The following is a 20,253-nucleotide window of genomic DNA, read 5'->3' on the forward strand; positions in this document are numbered from 1 at the left end:
CAGCTGTTAGCTGGCGGCTAGGGCAGTAGATAGTCCAGGAGTGAGGGAGGAGATGAGCGATGGACGGTGCAGTAATGTCCGATGAAGTTAAGGAACAGGGATGTAGACAGAAGACAACACAGAGACGCGGGAACAAAACAAAACAATGGAAACGACTAACAAAACAAAGACGTTGGGACAGAAGCGGCAGTCCACATACCAGACGCCGGCGTTGCTCTAGCCCAATCAAGACGCATTTGAGTCCAGTTTTGTGACCAGATCGCCCCCGTCTGTGGAGCGGGGAAAGTTTTCCTTGTAAACATTTTTACATTTATTTAAATAGACTTCTATACCACCTACTCTTTGTAGTAAAATGCACATGACTCAGTAGACTGTAATATGCCTTAGTTTGTGAATTTATAAAAGCAAAAATGAAATGCATTTATCTGATACATTTCCAAAGCAAATGTGAGATGTGCAGACTGACATTGTTTTCAGTATGGTAATACAATTTACAAATTGGAGCATAGGGCGTGATCAGTGTCCGAGGCTGACCGCCTCCCTCTCCGCTTGGACTGATCTGGTTGGTGGCTGCTGTTACGCTGCTGCCTTTGTCCATGGGATTTGTATGGATCAATTTTTTTACAACATTCTCGAGCAAATGTAGTTTTGAGCTTGTCCTGTCCTCCTGATTCAGTGTGTTCAGTCTGCGGGGTTAGACCTGGTTTAGGCGGCGCTTTATCTTTGTTTAATGACAAGCCTCCTTCCTTTTCCTTGTAAACATTTTTACATTTATTTAAATAGACTTCTATACCACCTACTCTTTGTAGTAAAATGCATTTATGTAGTGATAAGCTTTATGAAAATCCTTTTAAAGCCTCTTATTATTTTATTTTGAATGTAGATGTAGATTACATTCTGCCACATGCAAGTTGCAGTGTTATAAGTTAAGCATTCACCTCTGAACCAAAGGGTTGCTAGTTTGACACTGCACCATTCTCCACCCTAGTCACAGTTCTCATGTGCCCTGTTCTCTTTCAGCCACTGTTCCAGCCGAGGAGCAGAGCTGGTCCTCCCACACATCGCACTAACTGTCCAGCCCACACCTTCCTTTCCCTCTGTGCTCCAGCTCCTCCACACAGTATGCCTGAAACCCGTTGCCTAGAACCCGTCGCCTCAAACCCGCCGCTTAAAACCCGCCACACAGTATGCCTGAAACCCGTCGCCTGAAACCCGTCGCCTGAAACCCGTCGCCTAGAACCCGTCGCCTCAAACCCGCCGCTTAAAACCCGCCACACAGTATGCTTGAAACCTGTCGCCTAAAATCCGTCGCCTAGAACCTGTCGCCTAAAAACTGTCGTCTAAAATCCGTTGTCTAAAACCCGTCGCCTTGAACCGGCCGTCCCAAACCCGCCGCTTAAAACCCGCCACCCAACCCCTGCTGCCTGAAACCCGGGACCTGTGCTGGGGATCATTACGTAAGGCCCCTCTGTAATCCTGCTTATGAAGAACAGCCCCCCATGTGACACAGTGAGGCTGGGTGCTGCTGTTGGGTGTGGGTGCTGCTGTTGGGTGCTGCTATAAGAGGAGACTTTTGACTTGGCTGGTTTGAAGGAGAAAAATATGTTTTGGTGTCATCGCAAAACTGGATGAGACTAGAAGATTGGGAAAAAGTTGAGGTTTTTTGTTGTTGGACAAGTTGGACCAGAGGAGTCGGGTTGCTGGATCTGGTGAAGATATGGATTTTATTGTTTCAAATCATTATTTCTTTGTCATACTTGTTTACAATTGAATGATTGTTGCGATTAATTTGTCACATTAGTAATTATGGCTGTAGGCCTTTAGCGATTAAGTCCAGTGGTTCTCAAACCTTTTGAGGCCAGGGACCCCTTATTGGTCAGAAAATATCCCAAGGACTCCCTGTCATTCTCTACAGTGGTAGCACGATAAAATTCAGAAGTTCAAACCTTGTTTAGAGCCAATATTGGAATCAAAATGTATTCCCCAATGCCCTTTTTTATTGGTATCCATCCACCTGTAATAATTTCTGTTAAAAACATTGTATATTTATGTATGTATTCAAGTGATGATCACTGTTATCACAATTTTTGCACATGTGGCCCAGGGACCCCCAGGGGCCAATTAATTGGTCAATGGAGTTGATTTTTATGAGTTAAATATTTACTTTATTGAGGTTTGAAAGGTTTATGTGGGCTACAGCACAAGTAGATAAGGAAGACATTTTATTTATCTGTTTGAATAGTTTTTGTTGCATTTTAGAAATATAGTTTGGGTCAAACACATAATGTATATCATAGCGACACAATATTGTTTGTGCGGCGCTCGCTTTAGTCGTCTATATCCAGCAGATACTATTGATTCTCATTTGAGCTATATTGATACTAAAAAGAATACAGTAAATAGAACAAAGTTGGACCTTTCTTGAATAATGATCTTCCGCTTTATCACGTAGTATAAGGCCACAAAATAATATTAAAGAAACAACAACAGCAAAGTTACACTTTGGTTGACTTGAAAGGCACTATTTAGGGGTGTTCATGGTTAAACGATTAATTGTTCCATGTTGCGTAAGGTTCAAATCTTCCATCTTTGGCTTGATCCGTTCTGTGAACAAAATAACAACGAAAAAGCAACAAAATTTATTAATCTCTTGCTTTTCAACAAGTATGCCGGGGAACACTAGGGTGCATTAAGGTATTGCCAGGATCGCCTTGAAAAAAATAATGTGTTTTTGAGTTGGGGTGGCGTTGTAACCTTTCAACTCAAAAAGTGTTTTGCGACTCCAAAAATGTTAAATTATTGTGTTAACCAATAAAGATTGCTAAGGGCTCTAACTAAAAATTCAAAAAAAAAATTAAAAACGTGCCTCATAGCACTATATAAATCCTGCTCTTTTCACAACTTTCAAAGCCCTGTGCAGTTTACTCTCACGTTTAAGCTAACAAACATTAGCATGCGTTGCCGAGAATAAAACATTCTATAATTAGATTTAGACAGCACACTGATCTGATCCTAACAGTTGTGTATAGCATACTGTATATGGGCACTTAGACAAAACAGATTTGATGTTATTACATGAAAAAATGGCCTTTTGAGGAGGTAAAATGCTGTCTCCCCTCTGACTGTACACACGCTGCATAGATCACATGATAACCTCTCGTCCCCTCTGTGCTCTTGTCTTTGCAGATAACATCCATGAAGTGCCCAGGCTCGGGCCCTCTCAGTGTCCAATAGGACTGTCGGAGCATCTCCCTCCACCTCCTCCTTCTCCCCTCTGACCCCTGACCTCTGACCCCGCCCCTCTTCCTTCCGGCAGCACCATGCTCATCAAGGAGTACCGCATCCCCATGCCCATGAGTGTGGAGGAATACCGCATCGCTCAGCTCTACATGATCCAGGTCAGCAACACACAACCACTTCAAAACAATGCTCATGGGTTTCAATTTAACTGACATAGCAATTAACAATTGAAAAGGGAATACTTTTATCTTTCAAATGTTAAAAAATCCTCAAATTGTATCATACATGAAGCAAAAACCCAATTTGTACTCAAGTAAATGTAGTTTCATGGCTAAAAATCTGCTCTATTACTAGTACTAAGTAATAAGTACTGCACCAAAATTATGTACAGTATAAGAAATACTACTCACTTGTTAATTTTAAACTCAAATTTAGTAGCACATTAGAACAAACTTTTATACAAAAGTTGATTAATTCTACAGTTTTAAGCTGAATTAAGTTATGTAAGTTGTGTAACTGTACATTTGTACTAGAGTAAAAGCACAGTTAGATGTGGGAGATATCATAAAAAAAATATAAAAAATTACCTTAAAAAGAGACCTAAAATTGTGTAATCTTCCAAACAAAGGAATAAAGTGATATTTCTGCACGTTTTTGGTTATTTTTGAGATCTATTCACATTTTTGTGCAATACTTGACTCTCAACCAACACATTTACAGACACATATTCATGCATCATTCAAATATTGTCTGAGGTAACAAACGTGGAAGAAACAAGTATCTAGTGGTGGGAAATTGATTGGTTACGATATAATATGGCATTTTTTGTATTGAAGATAATTGGAATATTGAGGATATTGTTATTAAAACACAATTGTTATTAAATGTACATCAGTTTTTTTTTTGTTTCCGTTCAGTGACATGAATAAATCCTGGCCTCTTTTATGTGACTTATTCTTCATTCCATTTAAACAAAATAATGTCTACTCTGGACTCATCCCTCATTCTATATATCTCAACTGTATATCTGGGATTCTGTAGTCTTGTCACAAATCATAGCATTGCTATGCTAACTGGCTTCTTATATGTGACACATTTTAAAAATTATTATTGCAGATTATTCACAGTATACAGGATATTCTGATTTTGCACACTTCCTAACAACAATTTCCATTTTTGTTTGTGTTCCATGTATGGCCCCCTTCTACTGCTGCGTGAGAAATCTTTTTTTCCTGTCGTCCATTCTGTGCACTAAAGAAAACAAGTCTCTTAAAAGCCTAATTTTAAAAGTGTGATTGTCCAATTGTGAAAGAATTGGTCACAGGGCATCTGACGTGAGCCAGGAACAATGGGGTCATGTGTGTGACAGATTATCGCTTTTCTGCCCCAAAACCGGATCTTTCCACATCACATCTAAGAAGGCAGTTGAACACGTCAGAAGCACATATTTGTGTCCAACTATAGCAGCCTTATGATGGCTCTACGACCTCAGCACAGCCCCAGTCCTCACACGCTGACAGGCGTCTGTAAATGTGATGCGTGTACATATAGAAGGGATTGCGTTTAATCCTCTAACACTGGATCGCAGCGTCGGTTGAGCTTCACTTGATGTTTGTGTCTTTTTTGGCAGAATAAACTGTATTTTGATTATAGGTTTAAGCCAGAAGACTGGATAAAGCATAGCAGTGTGGTGTGGAATAAGCTGCCTTCGCTCCACTCTTAGCTGTAATAAGCAAATTCTTATAATATAGAGCTGTTCGGCATGTGGTTAAACCAAATGCACTGGAGCCGGACTTGTGTGGAATGTGTTAGTTTTGTCATCTAATATATTTTTGTTATAGTTAATTTGAGTAATATTTTTGCTGATGCTGAAGATGAACATTTAACATAAGCAACAAGACCAGATCCAAGGTCCCAGTGAAACAATGCATGATTTTTTGCGCATGCCCAGATACTTGGTGCAAGTTCTGAAGTTGCTATAGTAACCATATTTAGGACAAACCTAATTTTTGAGATTTGTTCGATTAAATGTATCAAATCTATTTTTTTTTTTAATGATAAATACTTGCTTGAAGTCCATAATAATTATATATTTGAACTGTTGATAAATAGAGCTGAGTAATTTAAAACCGCTAACTTTGAAAATAATGAGCTAAACTATCACTTTTGTTTTCTCTTTCTAAGAATAAACTCTACAAATATATGTATATGATATAACTACATTTATTTTTTATTTTTCCCATGAGCGAAACTCATTGAAAAATCAATGAGTTGAAGTTCCTGAATGCCTTTTAAAATAATAATAATGTCCTGAGATCTTAATCGCCGAATACCTGATCTGATATTCAGCAAATATTATGTTAACTACTCCCAAAGAGAGCTTTGTAAATAAACAAAATGCAGATTGCCATCCTACTTTAGAGCATATTCACAGTGGTGAGTTCTCTATCCTTCTCCTGTAATGAACCTTAATGCTGAGTGATAAACAGAGTTCAGTGCTTTTAAGACTGTTGCTGTAGAATTCATGTATATCTATATACAATGTCACTATAATCTAGAACTGAGAGAAATGTAGCCTGGAACTGTTTACTCCAATTAAGAGGAATACAATCTGGACAATCCGGCTTTAAGATTATCCATTAGCTCTTGTACGTGTTTGTTGAAAGAGAGTTTATTATCGATTATTTCTAGCAAACCACTTTTTAAAATTTGTATCATTCCCTATAGCATCCAGATGATCCAAGAGAATACAGTGATCTACAGAATCAGAAGATTAAGAATCAGAAGATTAAGAATCAGAAAAGGTGTATTGCCATGGTCATTCAACGCAGTTTGCAAACGGTTGAATAATTGTTACAGTGGCAGGTGTTAAGTGTTGTGGCAGGAGGTTCTGGTCCAGATGGATCGTAGCCTCCTACCTGAGGGGAGTGGCTCAAATAGTCTATGTCCAGTGTGAGAAGGGTCAGCAGTGATCCGACCTGCTCGTCCCAGAGCCCCGGAGACGTACAGGTCCTGCAGAGATGGAAGTCTTCTCAGCAGAGCGCACAATGTGCTGTAGTCTCTGTTTGTCCCTGGCTGTGGCTCCAGCGTACCACACGATGATGGAGGAGGTGAGGATGGGCTCAATGATGGCCGTGTAGAACTGCACATCATCTGCGCTGGCAGCTTGGCTTTCCTCAGCTGCCACAAGAAGTACCTCCTCTGCTTGACCTTCTTGATGAGGGAGATGATGGTGGGCTCCCACTTGAGGTCCTGGGTGATGGTGGTGCTGAGGAAGTGGAGGGAGTCTACGGTGGTGAAGGGGGGCTGGGGGGCTGGGGGGCTGTGACTCTCTTGAAGTCCACGGTCATCTCCACTGTCTTCTGGGCGTTGAGCTCCAGATTGTTACCGCTGCATCAGGACACCAGCCGGTCCACCGGGCTCACCCTCGTCCGAGATGAGCCCGATGAGGGTGGTGTCGTCTACAAACGTGATCAATTTTACAGTATCTTGGCTGGGGGTGCTGCAGTTTGTGCACAGGGAGATGAGCAGAGGAGAAAGTACACAGCCCTGTGGAACTCCTGTACTGATAGTTCGAGACATTCTTCCCCAGCCGCACGCACTGCCTCTCATTTGTCAGGAAGTCAGTGATCCCCCTGCAGGTGGAGTAAGGCACGTCGAGCTGGGACCGTTTGTCCTGTCCCGTTGCAGAGAGGATGGTGTTGAATGAAGAGCTGAAGTCTACAAACATGTTCCTGGTGTAGGTTACAGGAGTCCAGATGCTGCAAGAATAAAAAGCTTTTGAAATATCAACAAAAACAGCCGGACATTCTTCACGACTGTCCAATGCAATATCAATATCATGTATAACTTTGGTAGCTGCTGTACCTGGTGTATAACTGGACTGGTAGCTATTTAGAATGTTATATTTTGTTGAGAAAGCACGCATCTAATTACTTATTAGCTTCTCCAAGAGTTTTTCTAGTTTGAATAGTTTTGAGATTGAATGGGAATTATTCAGTTTGTTTTTCTGGCCCCCTTTATGCAAAGTGAGAACAAAAGCAGTTTTCCATAGTAATGAGATACTTTCAACTTGAATTGGGGGATTAAAAACTTGAGTTAAACAATTTACTATTATTGGAGCTGACAACATTTTTACCAATAATATTCATGATGAAAAAGTTCAACGCTGTGTTGGGCTCTGGAATACTAGTGGTAAAACCAATGTCACCAATGTACAGATCAGACAAAAATGCTCAAGACCTTTTACCAAACAGTAAATTATTTGTATTTGATACATTTTGTCCACCCAATAGGACAGTGGTCACTAAAGTCAAGAGTAAAGACGCCACTACATTGGTAATTCTGAGGCTTGCTGCTTAAGATAATGTCCATTAATGTTGCTTTAAGTGGGTCTGTAGGGTCAGGTCGGTTGGGAGCATGAGTTGTGTGAGGTTTAATCCATTACAATAGTTTTTTTTAGACCGTCAGAAGGTTTGGACAACCAATCCATGTTCATGTCGCCTAAAACAAGTAACTCAGAATGATCAAAATTGGAGAGGAAGGTAAAGAAGTCCTCTAGCTAACTGACAGAAGCAGACACAGGATGACAAAAACCTACAACCCCCATTTTCCCTGTATTTTTTTTAAATTTTTAAATTTCCCCCCCCAAACCCACCTCCAGAGCCATGTATTCAAAACTTCCACCATATTAGAATTGTCTACGGAAATGTCAGCATCTAAGATTTTGGAGGTTAGCCATGCAAATATATCAGGATTTGCTTGTTTTGCCCTCACTGTAATAAAGTCTACCGCTGTATATAGTTTTAAGCAGTTAAACACGATTAATGAAGGATGCACCAAATCAGACAAGGTTCCAAATCAAGCTATGACATCTTTGTGTCTCAATTCTAACCGTAATATTAAATGCTAAATATTATAGAGTAAAATAATTCCGCAAACTGAAGTAATCTACATATAAAAACAGTTGGGTAGTATTTCCTAATTTTTTTTATAAGTTTTGATAAAAGTGTACGTTCGCTTGAGCTAGGCGCAGTGCACAGAGCATATTACCAAACCTAGAGACAATATTTTTGACCCAGCACAACCACAGCCCTGGTAACCGATGACGCCACTTGGTGACAGGTCATATCTGTGGAGAGTCAAGCAACTCAATTGTGGTGTGATAAGAGCACATGATTAAAGCATTACTGAAACGCACGGACACGCCACGCACGGACACGCCACGCACGGACACGCCACGCACGGACACGCCACGCACGGACACGCCACGCACGGACACGCCACGCACGGACACGCCACGCACGGACACGCCACGCACGGACACGCAACGCACGGACACGCAACGCACGGACACGCAACGCACGGACACGCAACGCACGGACACGCCGCAGCGCACAGACACGCCGCCGCGCACAGACACGCCACTGCTACAAACAGACACGCTACGTCATGCTACAAGCAGAAAGGTGAGGCTAGTGACAGTGTTTGTTAAACTTTTTATTGTCGAGACTTGTCACATAATGCACCAAATTGCGGCCGATTTTCATAATCTTTTTTATTATGACATTTGACTTTTAAATTAACTAAAAAAAACGTTCAAATGGAAGCAGTAACCCAAGATAAAAACATGAAGTCAAGTAGGGTTAGGCAATATTAACAAATTAATATCGCAATATTAACAAATTAATATCACAATATTTTTGGGATTATCCTGATGTATATTCAGACAATATTGCAATCAATGAGACATGTGCCTGTAAATGTCTTTTGTATTATTTTAGACAACATCTGAATTCCAGCTCAATTTTATAAAGTTAGACACAGGGAAACGTGCTGCTCTCCTGGGGAAGAGCCGACAAGGCTGCAGGTGAGCGGTAGGTGCGTTCTATGATTGATACGTGGCAGGACTAATCGGCTGTCCACACCACGAGGAAATGAGACTCAGATTTGGGCCAAAAAATCGTCCATTACGCCTTTAACACCATCAGTGTGGGCGAACCCTAGAATGCGGTGCGTTTCTTGAGCGAGTGACCCGTAGTTACCTCTCCCCTGACCTCACCCTCAGAGCCTCCTGTTACCATGGCCACGGTGACATCAGCAGTGTGCCATGGTCCGCTCGTGTCCAGAGGAGCAAGCCAGTGAGCCGAGGAGGACAGAAGGGAGAGGAAATGGAGAAATGTGCTGGTTAAGATACAGTCACGTTACCATGGCGACCACATACGTATCTGTCCTGAAACACTCTACAGCCACTCAGGGGGTATACACTAGAAAGTTACAATGTACACTTTTAACAGACCATAATATTTGTTAGTACCACCCAAGGTAATACAAATGGAAGATGCAGGTTTATGGATTGCCCTGCCTTCTATTATGCATCACGAGGCATGTTTTTATACCATATACTAGCTTAACTTGCCCTGTACCAATACTACAGTAACTTGTGAATTGTAAGGTAAATTTAAGAGCAAGGTAGCTATGATGGGCTTCACTGTGGGGATGGGTGACATGGAAGTAAAAATCTAATTGTATTTATAGTAGTCAATATCAAACTTTAAGCTCCATTTTCTACAGTTCACTAATGCTTGTAGCAGACCTGATTTTTAGAGGGTAATTCTCCCAATGAAAATAAATTGGAACTAAACCCCTCGAGACAACTACTGTTTTTGGGTGTTACAAAAATTAATTGTATTTAATTGAATCAATGTGTAGAATGGTAGCAGCCTTTATAATCAGGGTGTTTTGTGTACAAACATTTGAAAGGCCAAGCCTTTGTCATCCCCTGAGTGTCTGCTAGGTGGTTCACAATGAAGTATGCACTCTCAGAAGCAGCAGATGTCTTTAGTTACTTCTTAATAACCTAAGTACGTAGCTGGAACATATAAGATGATCTGGAAAAAGCTGCTGCTCCTGCTGCTGCTCCTGCACCTGCTCCTACACCTGCAGCTGCTCCTGCTGCTGCTCCTGCACCTGCTCCTACACCTGCTGCTGCTCCTGCACCTGCTCCTACACCTGCAGCTGCTCCTACACCTGCAGCTGCTCCTGCGGCTCCTGCTGCTGCTCCTGCTGCTGCTCCTGTTGCTACTCCTGTTGCTACCACTGCTGCTCCTGCTGCTGCTGGTCCTACTCCTGCTCCTTGCTGCTGGACTATTCTGTTCTGACTAAGCACTGAGGGGGGACCAGGATGTATAAACCTGAGTCACTCCAGGAAGTGACTCCAGCATCCTGTCTGTGCTAAACATAGCGCAGAAGAAGGGTCTGACAACACTGTGCAAGTTGAACGAGTTTCCCAAAGCTTTGATTCGTTCACTCCACAATCAGTCTTACTGGTGAAGTTACTACAGTTAGTTTGACTGACAAGAGTAAGTTACGGCAGCTATTGTTCACCCACCTCATCTTGGGGCCATCACTATTTTTAAAGTTGGGTGAGATATCTTGTAGAAGTGGGAGTTGCATCATAAACATGGATAATATTGAAGGTGCTGGTTTGGAGATCTGCAGAATTAAATAATCAAACAAACCTTTTGTTAGTTATCAATCTTTTGAAAAGGCCTGCAACTATTAATCAACCAATTGTGTCTAGTCTACTATGAAAAATAAAATCATTATCATTATCTGGACTCTACGGACTCTATTCTTAAAAATCAAGTCTTTCTTAAAAGTCTCAATGTACTATAGAAAACATTTTGACTAGTCAACTAATCGAGAAAAATGATCTCTGGATAGTCGACTAGTACAATAATTATTAGTCGTAATCTGACTTTTGATAATGTCAAACTGCTTTTTTGATTAATTTTAGAATCCATTAACTTTTATTGCAGTAATTGAACCTTTATGATGGACTGCCCAAGATTATCTTAATATTGTCCTTAAATAATCCCCCAAAAATGGCAAGATATTCATTTTCATCAAGACCCTAATATCTTGACTGTAAACTACTGTAAACGCAATGTCCTTCTTGCTGCCTTCTGTAATGCTGTGTGACTTGGGCTTGTCAGATGTGTAGTTTTACCCTGTCTTGCAATGAAAGCCCCTGAACGTTCACACCTGTCCACACATGTGCTGTTGGGAACGTTATCAGCACTTGTCTTATCACCTCCTTCCTCATTTTTCTGACAGACTACTGCTGTGAGAGCCATCCATAACCTGAGGGAGTGGACCTTGGTTAAACACCAGCTCAACTTAATAACTTGACCTCGCAACACTTACATCCAGGTTCTTGTTCTCCCTTAGTTTATGGCCAGTTGCCCTACTCCCCTGCCCTCCTGGATCTCACATGCGCCTCATTCTTCCACTTATCCAGGTCGTGGTGGCTGCAAGCTGCCCCTCTCTCCCCCCTTTCCGGTACAGTAACTGCATCACTGCAGACGCTGCAATGCCTGTCAATCTCACGCTCCATCCTTCACTTACGGGTGAAGTGGATACTTGAACTTGCAGATCCAGGTTTGATGGAGCCATCAGGACCTCATCATCCACAAACAGTAGAGATGAGATCCTGTGTTTCCTAAACCTTCCGACCGCTGACTGTGCCTAGAAATTCTATCCTTAAATACAATGAACTGAATCAGTGACAGAGAGTCCAACATGTACTGGGAACAGATCTGATTGACTGCCGGCAATGCAAATACAGCTCCTGCTACGGTCATACAGGGACCGGACAGCCCTGAGCAAAGGGCCCCAGACCCCATAATGCCGGAGCACCCCCCAAAGGTGCACCATGAGAAACCTTCTCCAGATCTACAGAGCACATGAATCCCATAAACCCTGGATCACCCGTTGGAGAGTATAGAGCTGGTCCAGTGTTCCACAGCCAGGACGAAAACCACTCTGCTCCTCCTAAATCTGAGGTTTAACTTTCTGTCGGATTCTCCTCTCCAGTACCCCAGAATAGACCTTAGCGGGGAGGCTGAGGAGTGTGATCCCTCTGTAGTTGGAACACACCCTCCAGTCCCTTCTTGAACAGTCCAGAGGCACTGTCCCTGACCACCATGCAATGTTACAGAGACGTGTCACCCAAGACAGTCCAACAACATCCAGAGACTTGATGTACTCAAGACGAAACTCATCCACCCCCAGAACTCTTCCAACGAGAAGTTTGCCAACAAGCTCAGTGACTTCAGCTTGGGTGGTGGACGAGCCCGCCCCCGAGTCGTCAGTCTTTATTTCCTCTTCGGAAGATGCGACGTGCGGGATTGAGGATATCCTCAAAGTATTCCAACCACCATTTGACGACATCTCTGATAGAGGTCAGCAAGTCTCTGCCCCACCATAAACGGTGTTGGTGAAGCACTGCTCCCCCATTCTTCCCGATCATCCCACTCCAGGTGTCACTGTCATTGCCCATATGGGCGTTGAAGAACAAGGAAGTGGAAGTCCGCAGTTGGTGCACTGTCCAGTACCCCTCCCTGGCACTCCAAAAAGTGTACTCTGCACTGTTTCTTTGGCCTGTAAATGGGTTTTCACAAATGGTGATCTCATGTTTAACTTAAAATGTACTCATTGAAAGAATACTTTCCAAATTCCTTGCCCCTCTTGGTTCTTGCTTGAGCTATGGCCTGTCTCCCTAAACTCCTGGTTCTTCCTTGGCCATGCTGATCCTTTTGCCCTCCTGCTTCTCCCTAACTCGGTCTATGGTCCATCTCCCTGCCTTGGTTTATTTACCCTCCTGGTTCTTCCTCTATCTGGGATTCTTCTTTGGTCTTGCTGCCCCTCCTGGTTCTCCTTCAGTGCTCTGGTAGTGTGCCTGCTCTGTGTCTGGAGAGGGCTTGCGTTGACAGCTGAGGGGCTAATGAAGGAGCTGTCAGCTTAATGTCCCTGGGACATCCTCTTCTTCCTCCACGTCTGTCGTTCTGATGGACGCTCACAGTCAGGGTGATGTGTTCTGTGTTGTTGATGAGTAACAGAAGGTGATTTGTCAGTAAATCTCTTAACATTTATGGTCTTTGATCTTTGCCCTGTGACAGCATTTGCAATTTGACAGTCTGTGGACTATGTTCTGTACGTGTTAGTAAATGTAAAGTCTTTATGATAAGACTTAATTGTAATTGTATGGTCTATGATCCCTGCACGGTTCAGAAGTACTTGTATGTATTTGTTGCTTAATATGTCTGTAGTAATTGTGTAACTATGTTCAAAAGGATATTTTATTTATGAAACGTCCAATTTTTTTATTTTCTTCACAAATACAGCTGCTACAGCACAGGACATAAAACTGATTGAAAAAGTAACTTGAGGAGTACTAGATTAAATGGGCACAAAACTAGTGCGTTACATTCCTCGTTACTCTGAAAAAGTAATTTGAGTACTCTAACGCGTTACACCTAACTCTACTCTTATTCAATCAGAAAACCAAATGACTACAACCACCAGTACCTTTATATCCACCTCATAAAAATGTGGGTTAGGGTTATCTTGACCTTGTTCTTTCTAATAAGATGAGATAAAATAAGATAATCCTTTATTGTCCACACATGGGGAAATTTCATTGTTGCAACGCAGGTAGATACAGAGGTAGATACAGAAGAAAAGAACAGATAACTTATAGGAAGTTTGAAAAACACTCTCAATAGAAGATCTCTTATAAACAAAAACTCCTATAGACAAAACCTCCCATTTCCCAACAAGGGATGGAGGGGAAAAATAATAAAGATAAAATAAATAAATAAATACCATTGCATGTGATCACGACAGTAATTGCACATGAATTGCACAGTAATTGCACATGAATCACGACAGTAATTGCACATGAATATGACAGTATTGCTGTGTTCAGGACTAACAGTGTTTGTTATAAAGTCTGACAGCAGCAGGAAGGAAAGACCTGCAAAATCTTTCCTTCACACAGCGAGGGTGGATCAGCCTCTCACTGAAGCTGCTCTCCAGAGCGGACAGAGTGTCCTGCAGGGGGTGAGACTCATGGTCCAGCATAGATGTGAATCTAGCCAGGACCCTTCTGTCCCCCACCTCCTGCACAGAGTCCAGAGCACAGCCCAGGAGGGAGCTGGACTTCTTGATGACTTTGTCCAACTTCCTCCTCTCCCTCTATGTGATGCTGCTGCTCCAGCAGGCCACACCGTACAGGAGGGCTGATGCCACCACAGAGTCATAGAAGGTCTTCAGGAGTGGCCCTGTCACTCCAAAAGACCTGAGTCTCCTCAGGAGGTAGAGCCGACTCTGGCTCTTCCTGTACAGTCTGTGTTATGAGTCCAGTCCAGTTTGTGATTACATACATTATTTAGTAGGAAATTGTGATTATAGTATTGGAGACATTTACTAAAAATATGAACACATTATGCATTTCAGACATATCTAAACTACAGGGTAAGTAGTTTTCATACATAATAAGAACATTTTGGTACTTAAAAAATTGCCCCCATTCAAATTGTGCTTTTGATTCAATTGTGCTTAACCCTGCAGCCCTATTAGACTGTATTTTGACATGTAAGCCTGTTCTCTCTCTTTGTGCCTGCAGAAGAAGAGCAGAGAGGAAAGCTGTGGTGAGGGCAGCGGGGTGGAGATCATGGAGAACAAGCCCTACACTGACGGACCTGGGGGCGCAGGCCAGTACACACACAAGGTCTACCACATCGGCATGCATATCCCCAGCTGGTTCCGCTCCATCCTGCCCAAAGCGGCCCTACGGGTGGAGGAGGAGTCCTGGAACGCCTACCCCTACACGCGCACCAGGTAATGACCACACAGGCCCACATTTTTTGCTTTCAGTCATGGTCAGATGCTAAAGTTCTTTCAAATCTGCTGTATGTTGCCGTCTCCTTCCAGATACACATGCCCGTTTGTCGAGAAGTTCTCCATTGACATTGAGACGTACTACAAACCGGACACAGGGAACCAAGTTGATGTGTTCAACATGTCTGCAGCAGAGAAGCGGCTGAGGGCAATCGGTGAGAGCTGAAGATGTACAGTCCTTCACATTTTGGCAGGAAAAAACAAAACGGCTGCCCAAGCATTCTAGTCTGTCTGTTGGCCCTCAGAGGCAACTGTTGTTGTGATTTTGGGCCTTACAAAAATAAATTGATTTGATTTGATTTAGTGGCTGTAGTCTGAACTGCAGTAGTATGATCTTGGCTGTTGACATGTTCATGTGAAGCTGCTCACGAGTCATGGTTCCAGGGCATGTACTGACCCAAATTCAGCAAAGATGTCCCTTGTAATCATGAATCATACGTGTTCTGTCTGAGATGCAGATGGAATACTTTGGTCTCTTTTGTATCTCATTAAATGTTTGAACAGTGCTTTTGTATACTGTCTGTTTATTCATGCAAATATACTTTATTCTCATGATTGTTCTCAGATCCCATTGACATAGTGACAGACCCCATCGCAGCTCATGAGTACAAAGTGGAGGAGGACCCTCGGCTCTATAAGTCTGCCAAGACCCAGAGGGGCCCTTTGAGCGACGACTGGATCGAGGAGTACAACAATAACCCTGGGAAGACCCCCATCATGTGTGCCTACAAACTGTGTAAAGTGGAGTTCAGGTACTGGGGCATGCAGTCCAAGATCGAGCGCTTCATCCATGACGTGGGTAAGGAGCTGCACCTCACTTTGACTACAAGGATTAGTTGTAGTTAAAACTTTAACTGTAACATGAATGTATGATGCTTTCTGCAGGTCTCCGTAAGGTGATGGTGCGAGCGCACCGGCAGGCCTGGTGTTGGCAGGACGAGTGGTACGGCCTTACCATGGAGGACATCCGGCAGCTGGAGCTGGAGACGCAGCTAGACTTGGCTCGGAAGATGGCCCAGTTCTGTCAGGCGGAAGAGGCCACCGAAGTTAACGGAGGAGCGTCCTCTCCAGACAAGGAGCAGGAGGCCAAGGAGGCCATCAGCAGCATCGAGGCTGAGGAAGTGGTGGTCAGCACTGGGGACACGCTGCAGCCTAGAGGGGTCTTGACCAAACAGTGGTCTACATCCTCCAGGTCGTCTCGCTCCTCCAAGAGAGGAGGTGAGCTCTTTTTGTTTCCTAGATTACAGGAGATCTTACAGTGAAGGATAGGATCTTATGAAGGTCTAAAGAGTTTAAAGGTGTTCCTGATTGTTATTGTCTAAAAAACAGTCAATTACTACTGTAGCAGTCTAACAATATACCTCACTTATTCACATGGACCCTTTGTTCTCTGTTTTATTCTGTCTGTCATTTGGTCTGTACAGTAGTGAACACGCTGCTACTCACACACTGGAAGTTCAACTTTTTAAAAAGTGACTAGAATAAGCTGAAAATAAATTTTACATAATTTTCTTGGCTCTTTCCCAACAAATGTGATCAAAAATTTCCATGGACGCCTCCATGTTCTTTTTGCTCTTTTTCTGCCATTTATTGGCAATAACTGACTTTTAGCACACTTGTGTGTGGACGGTAACAACGTTTGAAACTCTATTTTATGTCCAAATATGGAGCATACATTTGCCACACCTACCTGTTAAAGGTGGTATGGACGATTTTTTTCAGCAAATTTTTTATCATATTTCCTCGTGGCGTGGATAAATCATTTGTCCTGCCACGTATCAATCATAAAACGCACCTATTGCTCACCTGCAGCCGCGTCAGGCTCGTCCCCACGTTTCCGCGTGCCTAAGTGCATGGATCTATCATAATATAGTTTCCTCAGTGTACGGGGCAAAATTAAGACGGAGAAAGACAGTTCGAGCTGACGCAGAAGTGGACAGAAATCTACGGGAGACGAGCGATGCGATGCGCTCCGTTGCGCTAATAAACAAAAGCACGTGTGTTGCATCAGTCCGCACGGGGGAGTGGCATGCGCACTTCCGCCTGCGTTCTCAAATCGCCGAAAAATCTCCATACCGCCTTTAATACCTGATTGCGTCGCTTCCGCCAATCTGCTCCAGGGCAGCTGTGGCTACAGTTGTAGCTTACCATCATTGGGTAGCTAAAAAGACGGACGCTATATAAATCCAATCATAATTTTTTTTCTTAACAGTACACTTTCTGGTTGTCAGAGTATACAACGGTCTATACATGCGTTCGCGGTGACGTTATACATCCGGGACTTCCCCATTGTGGCCATTTTGAAAGGGGCACGCAATATATATAAACTACCACGACTGCGTCCTTTTCTACGGCATAATGAGCTACGAATACTTTGATTCTTTATAACGGCAAACTAAGGTACACGACAAAGCTATCATTCCTTGGTCTGTCAACAGAGCAATGTCCTTACAGAGCGCAGGTTTTTGGCATTTTGGCCTCATATATTCTGGATATCGTATGTAGTAGTACTGTTGTGCCCCTTTCAAAATGGCGGACTCGGTTACTACTGTACAAGTTCCCGGATGTGCGAACGCATGTATAATTATATACAGACAGCACACAGAGGTCTCTTTACCCCAAGAGCTGCTTTTACAATATATTTGTAACGGAGCAAAACAGATTTTGCTGAACTACATGGCATTGGGATGCAATCTCTTTAATTCAATTTTATTTATTGATCATTGAAAATAATGCTTTGTTAATCATGTTGCATTTGCAGATCAAAATGGTGAGTAATTGTGTAATGACTTTACTACAGTCTACCTCACCTCGTGTCACCCCTCCGCTCCCCACAACCCCACACTATTTTTAGCTGTAGCTTTGACGTCACAAGCACGTGCAGGACACGCCCTTCTCCAGAGCAGAGTACCCCGTCTGAAGGCAGAGCCGAGGCACCTCTCTCCTCCCTCTCCTCCCTCCCCCCCTCTCCTCCTTCTATTTTTAGCCTGCTGCTGACATCATGAGGCTGACGCTGTTGGCAGGGACCCTCTGTTTCCTTTGAGCAGCTGTGTGCAGGACTATCACATGAGCGGGGGAATCCTGGGGAGCTGCAGCCCGGGCTTTATTGCTAATACTTTAAACAGTAAAACATTAGACACACAGTTCCATCCTACACACAGCTGAATCCTCAAAAGCAGCTGGTAGTTAGACACTGTGTACAGGAACCCCACGTGGTAACGTCATCCTCATTATCATTGAACTTGACTGTTCTCTCAAATTAAATCGGTTTAATTGCAACATCATCAGGTTACAGGTCAACATTTGGATGTACTATGTTATATAGGTCGATGTAATCCCTCATTCGTCCAGGCGTGTACCATTGTAGAAAAAGCTTCAGTTGTAGTCATCTGGACTCTTCTAACCGAGTCCAGATGACTACAACTGAAGCTTTTTCTACTATGTTATATTGGATGTCTATAGATGGCGTGCCTTTTAATATTCTAGTTATTGTTTTCTTTGTTTCTTACCCTAACCCTTTCTTTGTTTTTATTTAAATGGGGGACAAGTTGTACCTTAGACACCCATTTCTGTTCAGAGATGGATGGTTTTTCCTGACAATTTACTATTTACTCCTCCATCCGCAGGCCTAAACCAGAACAAAGGCAGCTATGGCGCTAATCAGAGTATCCTAAATGGAGTTTGATTACCCATTTTTATTTACATGAACAGTTATGCTTAGTATGACTCCAGTGACAGGTCAATAGACCGAACTATCTAACTAACTAGCCCCCTCCTAAATAATGACGTTGCTACAGCTTTCTTACTAATATTCTTCATTAGTGTACAGTGTTTTCGCTGAGGGCTTTTGGCATGGCGGCCCGCCATGCTGCCGCCGGCACTCGACATGGCCAAAATATTCCACGCGCCGCTGGCATTTTAGGGTGCTGCTGCGCTCGCTCGGGTGCCGCGAGCGCCGTGGTGTTGTTCGCTTGCGCCGCCTGCTGCGCTCGCGCACGCTTGGCCGCTTGGTGCCCGAACGGCCGATTGGGCATAGAGCGCAATACACCGCTCCTAAGTGGCGGAGTGTGATCATATTGGCTTTCCATATCGAGCGCCGAGGGGCGCCGAATGGCGCAAGCGGAAATTTTTAAAGTACCTTTTGCTAGCGCCTACGGCGGTGTCCCACCGCCATCCTCAAACCTCAGCCCAGCGCGTGTGTGTGCGTGCGTGCGCGGTCTCGGGAGTAACACTGTTGTCTGTGATATTATTATAATACATTCACTCATTTTCTACCGCTTGTTCCCTTTCGGGGTCGCGGGTGACTGGAGCCTATCCCAATGAGTTTGGGCCTTAGGCGGGGTACACCCTGGACAGTAGCCAACTCGTCGCAGGGTCAACACATAGACATTACAGACAACCATTCACTCTCACATTCATTCACTAGGGCCAATTTAGAGTTGCCAATTTTGCCTCACACATGCATGTCTTTGGACGGTGGGAGGAACCCGGAGAACCCGGAGAAAAGCCACGGTAACACGGGGAGGACATGCAGACTCCACCCAGAGAGATCATGTGATGTGGGTCTGGTCCGGGAATCGGACCCATGATGTAATATAATACAGTGTATTAATAATAATATATAGTATAATATAATAATAATAATCTCTTCATGTTATAAAGACTAAAAAATAGTTCTAATGATGACACCATGCACACATACTTTTGACAGGATTATGAAATTTGGTACAAATTTTCCTGACATGATTGTTTTTTGGGGATAGTAAATAAATAGCATTCTTGAGTGTAGTATTTTCTGTAGTATTTTTGGATGCTTTAGTTTTTGTGTGTTATCCTCTCCCTCTGTCTGGGTTCTCTGGTTTGAGTCTTTTTCACAAATGGATTTGGGTTGTAGCCCTTTATCCTTTAGTTGATAATCAGCCGATGGTGTCTTTATCTATGAATATGCGAGATCCTAATTTTGAGAGCTTTTACCAGCACCAACAATGACTTTAGTCGACTACAGCCCTAAAACATATGTGACTCATGGTGTCTGAAACGCTGCGCAGACAGATTTTCTAATCCAAGTGTTTCAAGTCAGTGTGTTCTTCGAAGATTCTTGATAACAACAGGCTGATTAGTCAGTGTGGAAAGGTCATGCTCTCAGCACTTCAACCCCATCTGCCAGAATGTCCATGTTTCTGCCAATGTGGTGTTTGTGGTTTGAACCCCACTTAAGTGTCCAGCATACGCTCCATCTGTGACAGGGCCGTGCACATGAGGGTGTGC

The 20,253-nt window shown here is 43.2% G+C and overlaps 1 protein-coding gene across 6 annotated transcripts in view; it reads left to right on the forward strand.

The window, feature by feature from the left end:
- LOC140347554 (membrane-associated phosphatidylinositol transfer protein 2-like) overlaps positions 1 to 20,253 on the forward strand; it is a 99,716-nt gene that overhangs the window by 45,722 nt on the left and 33,741 nt on the right. For all 6 annotated transcript variants that reach the window (XM_072434046.1, XM_072434050.1, XM_072434049.1 and 3 more), the window contains exons 2-6: positions 3,187 to 3,398; positions 14,711 to 14,925; positions 15,019 to 15,140; positions 15,551 to 15,784; positions 15,871 to 16,203. In XM_072434046.1, coding sequence (XP_072290147.1) covers positions 3,321 to 3,398; positions 14,711 to 14,925; positions 15,019 to 15,140; positions 15,551 to 15,784; positions 15,871 to 16,203 — 982 coding nt within the window. In that variant the 5' untranslated portion in view covers positions 3,187 to 3,320. The remainder of the gene's footprint in view (positions 1 to 3,186; positions 3,399 to 14,710; positions 14,926 to 15,018; positions 15,141 to 15,550; positions 15,785 to 15,870; positions 16,204 to 20,253) is intronic.

Source organism: Eucyclogobius newberryi, unplaced genomic scaffold (assembly GCF_026437365.1).
Source record: "Eucyclogobius newberryi isolate DKJ021-1_F unplaced genomic scaffold, fEucNew1.0.hap1 SCAF_6, whole genome shotgun sequence".
Lineage (NCBI taxonomy): Eukaryota > Metazoa > Chordata > Actinopteri > Gobiiformes > Gobiidae > Eucyclogobius > Eucyclogobius newberryi.